This window comes from Photinus pyralis, unplaced genomic scaffold, assembly GCF_008802855.1.
Source record: "Photinus pyralis isolate 1611_PpyrPB1 unplaced genomic scaffold, Ppyr1.3 Ppyr1.4_LG1, whole genome shotgun sequence".
NCBI lineage: Eukaryota > Metazoa > Arthropoda > Insecta > Coleoptera > Lampyridae > Photinus > Photinus pyralis.
Window position 1 is genome coordinate 52532037 of NW_022170249.1, and position 11395 is coordinate 52543431.

The following is an 11395-nucleotide window of genomic DNA, read 5'->3' on the forward strand; positions in this document are numbered from 1 at the left end:
GAGCTATCACGTAAAATTTTTCAGTTTTGCCAACTTAAGAATTACAAAATATACGTAAAATAACACCAGATTTCCAGAAAATGAGGTGAACTTTTAATTAAGATTGTGGAAAATTTAGGCCCTCTTCCGCAAATTAATCTAAACGTGTTATTAAGGTGTCCTCTATCCATTTCTATCAATTTCATGATCATACCTGGGGGGCTTATTAGCGTAACGTACCCGAAAAAGCTTTGTGCGCGATGGGTGCCGCGCTTGCTGACGCCGGATCAAAAACGTGTTCGGGCGCTGAAGTCCGAGGACGGTTTGAGCCTGTTGCGGAAGAATCGAGTGGACTTTATGCGTCGTTTTGTTACTATGGACGAAACATGGATTCACCACTACACTCCCGAAACAAAGCAACAGTCAAAGCAGTGGACTAAGAGAGGCGAACCGGCTCCGAAGAAGGCGAAGACGGTTGCGTCGGCCGGGAAGGTGATGGCGTCAGTTTTCTGGGATGCAAAGGGCATTCTGCTAGTCGACTACCTTGCAAAGGGTAAAACAATCAACGGAGAGTACTATGCAGCACTTTTGGACCGTTTGCAGGCAGCAATCGCGGAGAAACGACCTGGATTAGCGAAGAAGAAAATCTTGCTTCACCACGACAATGCACCCGTGCATTCGTGCCGTCTTGTGTCCCAGAAATTGGCCGTTTTGCGATTCCAATTGATTTCCCACCCCCCTTATTCGCCTGATTTGGCTCCGTCAGACTTCCACCTGTTCCCAAAACTAAAAGTTTATCTGGCTGGAGAAAAATTTTACACGGACGACGAGGTGAAAGAGCGCGTGAACACCTATTTTGAGGAGCTCGAGGACGGGGATTACGGCGTTGGAGAAACGCTGGCTGAAGTGCGTTGAGCTTCGGGAGGATTACGTCGAAAAATAAAATATATTTTGACTCTGTATGATTGTTATTTATTTCAAAACAGGGGAGATATCAAACGACCCTCGTACTTGTTAAATTCCCCACTAAAAAAACCATCAAATATTTTATAGGCATAGTTATAACCATTGAAAGTCCCCAGGAGTATGTTGTAAAATTTCTTCGCAACAAAGGATTTGGATTTGTTTACCCTGAAATAGATGACGTTTCTAATGTTCAGCGATCTGACATCATCTCAAGACTACCAAAACCACAGACGAGTACAAAAAGCACCTCAAGAAAATCTTCAATTATAAAGTTCGGCATTTCCTTTCATAATTACAAAATTGAATCATTTTTCACCAAATTTAAATTAGTAAAATACATTTTGGATTGCATCCTGTAGTTTTTTTCAAAACCCATAATCCTCACGTTTAAAAAATACTTTTCCCATAACTGCTCAACGCATGTCCGAAACTACCCCACGCATGCCCAAAGGTACCCCATACCCGTCCGAAGGTGCCCCTAAATTTGTATCATGGGGCACATTCGGACAAAATTGTTTTTCATGTGTAATCAATTTTTGAAACAATTATTCAAACATTTTACTATATACATTAATACTACGTTCTAGACTGAATCGTTTGTCACCTCCATATTTCCATTTTCACTTGAAACAAAAATGCTAATCAGTTTTTTCAAAAAGTGTCCGAAACTGCCCCCGTCTCCCCTAATCAAAATTAAACGAAAACCTAAAGGTGTAGGTTGTGAAGTAAAAACTTTAGCCGATGTGCAAAGTAATATTATGTTACGATTGGAAATTAATGAAGGCAAAAATGTCATGAGTTCAAAAAAATGGCAACAGCAATTGGGTGCTGGCACGGCTACGTTATTACGTTTGACCGAACCGTGGCATGGTTCTGGAAGAGTAGTAGTAGCAGACTGCTGGTTTGCTTCTGTAAAAGCGGCGACAGAATTACATGAAAGAGGTCTTTACTTCATTGGAATTGTAAAAACCGCAACTAAACAATTTCCAATGAAAGCTTTAAAAGAAAAATGTCCAGAAGAACGAGGCGAAACCGTTGTCGCTCAATCAATTGTTGGCAATAACTTAAAGATTGTTGCTTGTGCATGGCGCGACAAGAAAGTTCACACATTTATTGGATAGTGTGGAACAACATTGGATGGCGTCCCAGCAAAGAAAATTCGAGTAAATGGGGAAGGTGAACGATATGTCTATGAAGTACCAAAAATAAAAATGGTGGAAGAATATTTTGAAGGTGCTCCGTCCATTGATGTCCATAATCATTTACGCCAATCTGGGTTAGCTTTGGAAGAGGTGTGGCATACTCAAAACTGGAAGCACAGAATGTATGCTTCCATTTTTGGTATTATTGAGACTAACGCATACTTGGCTTTCAAATATTTTAAAAAAGAGGATAAGATTACTCATGCAGAGTTTACAAGAAATTTGGCATTCCAAATGGCAACATATAATTGGAATGGGCCATCATTATTGCAACAACCAACGATACGGTCTGCCGAGCAAGTTCCCAGCATAGGAAAACATTGCTTGAAAGCGCTGAGTAGCATATCTGAGCGACAGAGAGTACAACGAAAATGCGTTGTCTGTTCGAGGGTAAGAAAAATACAACAAAAGGCAAGTTACTTTTGCGAATCTTGCAATTACGTATTGTGTGCTCCAACTACTGGCCGAGACTGTTTCAGCTATCATATTTTAAACCAAGTTCCAAATAAACGCTAACTTCTCGATAAACTGTACCAAACATTTTTTATTTTTTTACAATAAAGGTTACTTATCTGATTGGGCTGTTTCTCTGCTGTGGCAAAATATTCAACTTTTTTATTACTAATTCCCTTCTACTCTACGCCAATGCAAAATGTGGCTGTACTTCCAGAAGATAGCACGTCCTGCCTGCAGGACTGCACTGATTATAAAAATAACGTCCTGCGAGGAGGACAATTGCCAATGTCCAACTGTCATGCAGGTAGTAGCTTCCGGCAGGACAATTCCTTGGACGTTCTATCATTAAGAACAGCTACATTTACGTATTTTGGAATTTTTAAACTGATAAATACACCCTAAACAATTTTTTCACGAATAACGGTAGTAAAATTCAAAGCGCGTTTCCGCAGCTGACCAAAGAATGAACTTTGTTCCCGCTTGCCGGATATGCAGCTGCGAGTTGAATATCTTTTTGTCGCGCGTTTAAATTTCGTGCGATGCACTTTTTCTACGCATAATCTTTTCTAGGTACGATGTTATAAAATTAGGTCAAACAAATACGTGTGCATCAGACAATTTCACGCTTAATATTTTTTTAATCAATCAATCAATCATTTAATCGTCGAATTGTTGAATAACAATTATCGATACGTCAATAAATAAATACATACACATAATAACGAAATGTTTAAAACCAGGTCGCGTTGCAGCAGCTTAATATTTATTTACAAAGAAATTAATAAAATCCTGTACCGAGTAAAACGCATGTTGGAGCAGTAATCCTTCATTTTTACCTTGAATTCTTTTATGTCGCAGTTGGCGATAGATTCGAGTAGAATATTGTAGAGTTTTGTCGCGTTGTAAAAAGGAGATTTTTTGTAGAAAGCATGATTGTGTTTTTGAATTATGAATTTGTCTTGTTCTTGTGATATATGAGTGTCTGCTTCCTATCCTATTGAAGTTATGTAAATGTGTGTGCATGTAGTACACCAATTTTAGTATATATATACATGGTAGAGTCAATATATTAAATTTTTTAAAAGTGTATGTACATGTTTGTGCGTAATTTAAGTTAAATATCAGTCTTATTTAGGGAAAACGCAACATGAAAAATTGCGCATATTTGACTCGGGTGCATTTACAATAACGTCGCCGCATTTTTTCGTTATGTATTTAATAATAACGATTATCATAGATGTGTTAATGCCAAAAACCGGTACGCGACAACTCGGCGATACCAGCTCGGCGATGGTCAACTTGCCGATGGTAAACCCGGCGACGGTCAACTCGGCGACGCCAACTTGATCAAATTATAACTGTTATTGCTCTTTCGTAGTCAGCATCATAATTATGCTGCCTGCATCTTCCTTACATTTTCTATGAATGTCCATAATGTGGGATCAGTAATCCCAGAACCAAAGGCTAATTGCAGCTTACGATGACACGCTTCGGCGAAATTATTTGTTCTATCTCGTCCATTTAAAGTCGGAAAATAAGCGGACCAAATCGCCGATGGAAAGGTTGGTGGCACTCTGGTCCCATTATTTCTTAGCCGGCCGATATAATTATTGCTGAACCATTCCAAAATTGGTTCGAATTCATCTGGCAAATAATTCTCTGTTTCACCAATGGCAGTAACCACATCCGCTTCTGGAACAAACGCCAGTGAACTGATCATTTTCGCTGGTAGTGCAAATTCTGGATCAGAATTGTACCGCCCAAGGAGATTGCAGGAAGATAAATGCCTTCGAAGATTCTTTACAAGGTGGAATAAACACCCCCAAATGTATGCTTCAAGTAATCTAATTGCCTATGACAGTGATAGCATAATCATTTTGTGAGTGTTTCGTCGCTGAGTTTATTATCGCCGAGTTTACCATCGTCGAGTTGACCTGCTTGCATTCGTAGGTAATTCGACGTTTTAAGAATAGCTAATTAGTTGTAGGTGCAAATTAATGCACACCATTGGAAGTGCAGTAGATACGCGTTTTATTCATTTTGCTTTACGAGAAGTTCCTAGAGCTATAATTAATAATTCCCATTGAATAGTAGTAAAATGCCTATTATTTGCGTTTTATGTTTATTTAAGTGTACGCGTCACCTACATGATTAATTAGGATGTCATTTATATTATAAAGGTTTTTGCTATAAAATTTTATAATCGATCAATTTCAGAGCATAATCAACCAAATAATTAGGAATTATGATTTGCATTCGAATGCATAAGAAACTGGCCTTTGCATTTAATATTTTTGTTTTGCTAAGGTAAATGAACCAGTTCACTTCTCAATTAAAATAAGAAATACAATGTATACAAATCTTTATTTTCCTCTATCAATAAGTACGTCAAGTAGGTACATTTAGGTTCATTTAAGCGAAGCGTCGTAATTAATAATTCTTGCTTATTAGCTACACACTTAGCTTTAGTTGTATTTTATTCAATTTTCGCTGCACATCTAAATCCCACTTCAACTTTTTAATTTTACTTAATAAATCGTCTATTCCTTTGTCTGCTCACTTTCGCAGTTATCCTATTTATTTTTGACATGCTTACTGGTACCTATTCTTTATGAATATGACTTCTACGGTGCTCTGCTAAACCCTTTATACGCACCATTACCCAAGAAATAAACCACGATCGAGTTACAACCTTCAATGAGCATAGTTCAGAACCATTTTAGTTTTCACAATCGACCTGTTACCTAGAAGGCAACGATCACAACTACTCAAGGTCCTGCTTGGCCCAAGTTCAGAACCATTTGACCTTGACGTTACCTCATAATCACTTTAGTTCAGGCAAGAACCCCCGTCTACGTTTGACCTTTCAGTCACATTGATTTTAGCAGAGTTTCAAACCCACGTTCACGTTTTACCTTCAGTGACATTGATTTAGCAGTTTCAAACCCACGTCTACGTTTGACCTTCCAGTGACATTGATTTTAAATCGGCTATACTAGACTACTAACGTGTATAAATAGAAATACTGTAATATAAATTTGATTCCGCCGTTAACTTACTCATCTGTCTTCGGGCCGCCTACGCTTTCGGCGTCCCGATGGACCTCCACCACCTCTTCCATTATTCTAATTTCGTTTTCTGATGCGTCGGACATTGTGAAGCGTAAAGTTCTGAAAAATACAAAAAAAATAATGTTAACATAATATATAGGAGACCGGGTTTACTAATGATTAAATTACATACCTACTTCATTAAATACAACAAATTCAGAAAGGCTATATATTGAAATATAAAAATGCAAATCGGTTAAGTGTTATACTTAACGATCTTTCTTGTTTGAAAACTGCACTTGAACTAAGAAGGATATTAATTTATGCATCAGAATGAATTTTTGTTTAATTAGTCATTTGCGAATGAACGCCACAGGAAAGCCTTCAACTTACGCCCGTAGACTATTTTTGATAAGTTTTGTTGTTCAGGCGACATGCGTGTTGGTTTGCGTTTAGAGAGTCATTTGATTTGTTGTTGTGTCGTTGTTAAGAATAGGGTAAACCGGGCAAAAACGCCCCACCTGCAAAAATACAATTGCTTTTGGATAGATGGCGATACAGACACCACAAGCCAGTTACATTTGTGTATGACGCATTGTGCATTACTTGTTGTGGTTTAGTTTGTTGGAAATAAAATAAAAACGGTAGTGTCTTGTAAATTGCGACCTGCAAAATTTGTTGGTAAGTGTCAGTAAAAAATTATTTCTGGTAAATGTAGTTAGATATTGTTGATTCGTGACCGGTGTTGTATATTACGTTCCTAACCATACAATTTGCCATGCGGTCGCCTCTGTTCGGTGCACAAGTACTTGGTTAGCACGATGGGGCGTTTTCCACCGGTCATTGGGAAAAACGCCTCGCAAATCTTAGGGTAATAGGCCCCACTAAATTCTGCAATTGTATTTCCAGAAAATGGGCAAAACTTATGTAAGAAAGACAACTAGAGCTAACTTCAGTCAAGATACTTTGGCAGAGGCGATGAATAAAGTTAATTCACACGAGATGGGAGTAAATGAAGCTAGTCGCGAATACGGAATTTCCTCCAGAACACTGAGAAGACATCTGAAAAGTGGAAGCTCCATTGTAAAACTAGGTCGAGGACCAGAATTAGGGCCAGAGCACGAGAAAAGACTTGTTGCCCATATCAAATCTCTGGAAAAGATCGGTTTTGCCCCCGATGCTATTGCGGTGAGAAGTATGGCTTACAAATTTGCCGAAAAATTAAACATTAACCACCGATTTTCACAAGTTCAGGAAAGAGCTGGAGATGAATGGTTTAAGAGATTTTTGTATAGAAATAAAGAATTAAGCATTAGAAAATCCGAAGGTTTGTCTGTAGCGAGAGCAAATGGAATGAATAGGAAGGAGGTAGGCGATTATTTTACATTACTTCAAGAAATTTGCACTAATAACGATTTGTTTGACAAGCCCGGGCAAATCTATAATGTCGACGAAACGGGGATACAGATAAACAACAAACCGGGTAAAGTAGTCGCTACGAAAGGTGCGAAAGATGTTTATTCATTAACCAGCTCTGAGAAGGGAGAGAATGTATCCTTGGTTGCATGCTGCAATGCGGAGGGTAATTATATACCTCCCGTTGTAATATTCAAAGGGAAATACAAAAAAGATGAGTTTTCTGATGGACTCCCGCCAGGTTCGATGGTGTTTATGAATCAGAAGTCGTCGTACATAAATGCTGAATTGTTTCTGAAATGGTTCAGGGAATGTTTTTTGCCCAAAAAGAGACCGGGCAAAGCCTTACTTATTTTAGATGGCCACACCTCGCATTGCAATGCAATCGAGCTATTAGACTTGGCCACTGAAAATGATGTGGTGCTTCTATGTCTGCCAAGCCACACTACGCAGGCACTTCAGCCACTAGATAGGTGTTTCTTTAAACCATTAAAAACGTACTTTTTTCAAGAAGCGAAAAGTTGGATGATTCAGAACAAGGATAGAAAGTTATCAAGAACGACAATTGCTAGATTGATAGGTGTCGCATGGGGCAAATCTGCAACAGTAGCAAACGCAATCTCGGGATTTAAAGCCTGTGGAATACATCCGTTTAATCCCCACGCAATACCTGATCATTTTTTTGCAATATCCGATGCATCTTTAGAGAATACAACTCAACCTTACCAAGACGAAAATTTTCCGATGCCATCAACTCCGCCGGAACCCACGCAGCAGCAAAATTTGATGCAAGCCATGAATGAACCTGGGCCCTCGAATCGAGAGAAAACTGTGGCATCATCTGCGGCGGATGAAAAGGAAACTCCCTCAAAATATTTAAGGGAAATTCAGCCGCTTCCACTAATCCCTCATAGAGTCTCCAAAAGAAAACAATCGGCTGTTGAACTAACGTCCCCAGAAAATCGTGTAAAGCGCCGAGTATTTTCTGAAAAAAAGGAAGCAAATGCCAGTAAAAAGGCTGAGAAAAACAAACCTTGTACAAACGTAAGTCAGAGAAGGACGCAAACTGTTTCGAACAAGAAGAAAAGAGTTGTTAAGCCACGAAGACAACTTTCTAGTTCTTCTGACAGTTCTTTGGAAAACCGTGTCTTAAGCTCGACGGATGATGAAGTGTCGGATGAAGGTGAAGACTTCTGCATAGAATGTGGTGATTATTATTATACAACCAAATCAAAAGTTGACTGGATACAATGCGACAAGTGTTCTGGTTGGCTTCATGAGACATGTACCAGCAACAAAAACATTTGCAATAAGTGTACCAAAGAGGATAGACCTGATTAAGTATAATTATCTATAGTGGGGCGTTTTTACATTGTTGCAGGCAAAAACGCCCCAGTGCGGGTTAAAAAATTTTTTTTGTTTTTTTGGCTAAAATATAAGAATACAATTTCGTTTATATGTTTTGTGAAAGATTAATGTTACCTTCTACATATTATATAATAAAATTTGGTATTAAATTTTTTTTGTGCCAATTATCAATTTTTTTCAAAATGTGGGGCGTTTTTACCCGGTCTACCCTACATAAATCCTTTAAAACCTTTTAGGTAAGGGGCAGTTAGGTTTTTGTAGAGGGATTTTTTTGCTTATGCGATGTTATTTTTAATTTTCTTGTTCACGGAATAAAATCAGTATTGTTGTAAATTGTTTAAAATATAATATATAATAATATAACACATTGCTCGCCCCTTTGCAGTCGGAACCTCGATAATGAATTGTCAAAGGGGCAATGTAGATAATATGCAATGCTACATACGTCATGCTGCTTATATTTCACGGTGTTTTGCGTTTCATCATCCTGAAAATCTTTCACCAAACATTCTAAATCACAATAAACGATGAAACATGAAACATTTGTTTGAATTCGTGATTTTTAAAATACACATATGAACCGGGCTGCGTAATTCCTAAATCTAATAGTGTGTAACGCAGCTCGCTATAAGGCCCGCCCCCGCATGGAGTCACGCAAAATATAATACGCTGTACCGCTTCTGTTCAGAATGGAATATGCTGCAGCGCATGTTGAATTGCGTGTACACAATTTCATAATTCTGAGTAGGAGTGAACTTAATAGAGGGATAGATACCTAGGTACTAAAATAACTCTCATAACGCAAAAAGTATCTTTATTTCATCCTAATTACAGCGTATTGTTTATGCAATGAATTTCAAACAGATGTTCTTATAGCAAATATTCAATGGATTTTCGCATTGGGAATATTCGAAGACGACCGACTTCCTGAATTATAGTTTTACCATTACGCACCTCTCATTGAAATCAGCGGAGGACGATTCCACGTCACTTTTTCCTCGAAACATCAGACACGGAGGGAGCACTGCGACGAAATTACTTTCTTCCGTACATTCCCGAATGTTCACAATGCCCTCACTCCCCACTAAAGAATTCAGTATCTCGGATAATGATAATGTATCCATAATCAGAACAGATATATTTGTTTGTCTTTTAACTGAGGTAAGGTTATGGTTATGTTACAAAACGACCAGTTGCCTATGCATTACGAGTTGGAGTAATTCTGAATCCAAGAGTTGTGACAGTGGTTGCGCTGCAGCACATTACATTTTGGCCAAAGCGCTGCAGTGTATTATATTGTGCGCTGCGATGTACGGCGGGCGTGGCTTCTATCGAGCTGCGTTACACAGTATTGGATTTAGGAATTACGCTACCGGGCTTTGGCATGTTTATCTTACACTTATTAACTAACTTACAATCTAGCTCATTAACCCTAAGTTTATCTATCGAATTAAAATAGTGGAGACACCTATCGCAAATATACAGTTTTCCGCGATTTTTCCTCAACTGTGAACGTACCAATGTACACCTTTTCCACTTTTATTCGAGAAACTATCAAGTTAATTTGAGAAAGTATCAATTGTATTTGAGAATAGTAAAATGTATTTGAGAAAACAACAAATGTAGTTCAGAATAATGATTTGTATTTGAGAAGGCATCAAATGAATTTGAGAGTAGTAAATTGTATTCAAGAAATGGTAAAATTAAGCATTTGAGAATCAATAACAAAATCACATGTATAACATAAGCCTGATGCTGCTGCTGCTACTGTTGCGGGACTACATACAGTAGCGGAATTATAAAAATTTGATTCTTAATTATAATTCATTAGGAATAATATTACATTCTAAAATACAATAAAATTAAATGATACTTTCTCAAATACAATTGACTATTCTCAAATACATTTGGTGTTTTCTCAAATCCAACTGACTATTCTCATCTACTTTGACGTTTTCTCAAATACAAGTAACAACTCTCAAATACAATTTACAACTTCTCGAATAAAAGTGGAAAAGGTGTAGACAAAAAATGAAATCGAACAGGATCATCGGACTCCTCACTATTAAGAACGGTATTGTTTAATCATAATGAATTACATTGACCTGTGGACGTAAAAATAAACATTTTATCTCGGAAACCGCGAAAGAATTATTCTCAATCTTCATTTCAATTTACACTGTCAATATTAAGCGTAGGTACCTTATTTCTCACTAATGGGTCACATTTTTAAACCTTAATAGAACTAATTTTTGATAGCAGAATATAAGTAATTTTAGGTAAATGAATCTTTTGCAAAAAGCAGCACATTTATTCAGAAAGGTGGGAGAATAAATTTTGAACAATATTTCGGATGGAAATCCAAAACAAACTGCTCCGATGTTGCAGTAGATCCAGCGGGATTTACTCGAAGCGTTTACGATACAGCGGAAGCGAGCAGCGTTCGAATGCGATATCGGTACCTTGTAGGAGTATGAATGAATACAACTCATATGTGTCCGCGGAGTTCGTCTAAAACCCAATCACCTTTATTAGGATGAAGGCTGTCCGCTGTCAATCATCCGCCAGCAGCGCTTGATCGTGGGAGCGCGCCTCGCGCGCTTCCTTTATGCGATCGCCGTAATTTTGTGTACATTACGTACATTGGTAAAAAGCGAGATCGTGGAAGTACACTACTTGTAGCGAGCTTCTTTATATGCGATCACATTTGAAACTGATTAGAACCTACGAATTTTTTTAATCCGTGGACCGCGAAATTTTTGAACGTAATACGCGGTCTTGTTTCAAGTGCGCTTATGCAATTATACATGCGGTCTCTTGCATTTTGGGCTGCATAACCTCATGTATAACAATATGCGTACCTATTTTTTTACGCCAATGTAGACACCATTTCGTTTAGTCCATGATTCCTGAACACACCACCACCACCACCAAGTAAAAAAAGAAGAGTGTATGTGT

At 38.0% G+C, this 11395-nt stretch overlaps 1 protein-coding gene across 1 annotated transcript; it reads left to right on the forward strand.

The window, feature by feature from the left end:
* Positions 1–6565: 6565 nt before the first annotated feature.
* Positions 6566–8410, forward strand: LOC116162482 (tigger transposable element-derived protein 2-like). The gene has a single exon (XM_031476109.1). It carries the CDS (start codon positions 6566–6568, stop codon positions 8408–8410), a length of 1845 nt encoding a protein of 614 aa, XP_031331969.1.
* The last annotated feature ends 2985 nt before the right edge of the window (positions 8411–11395 follow it).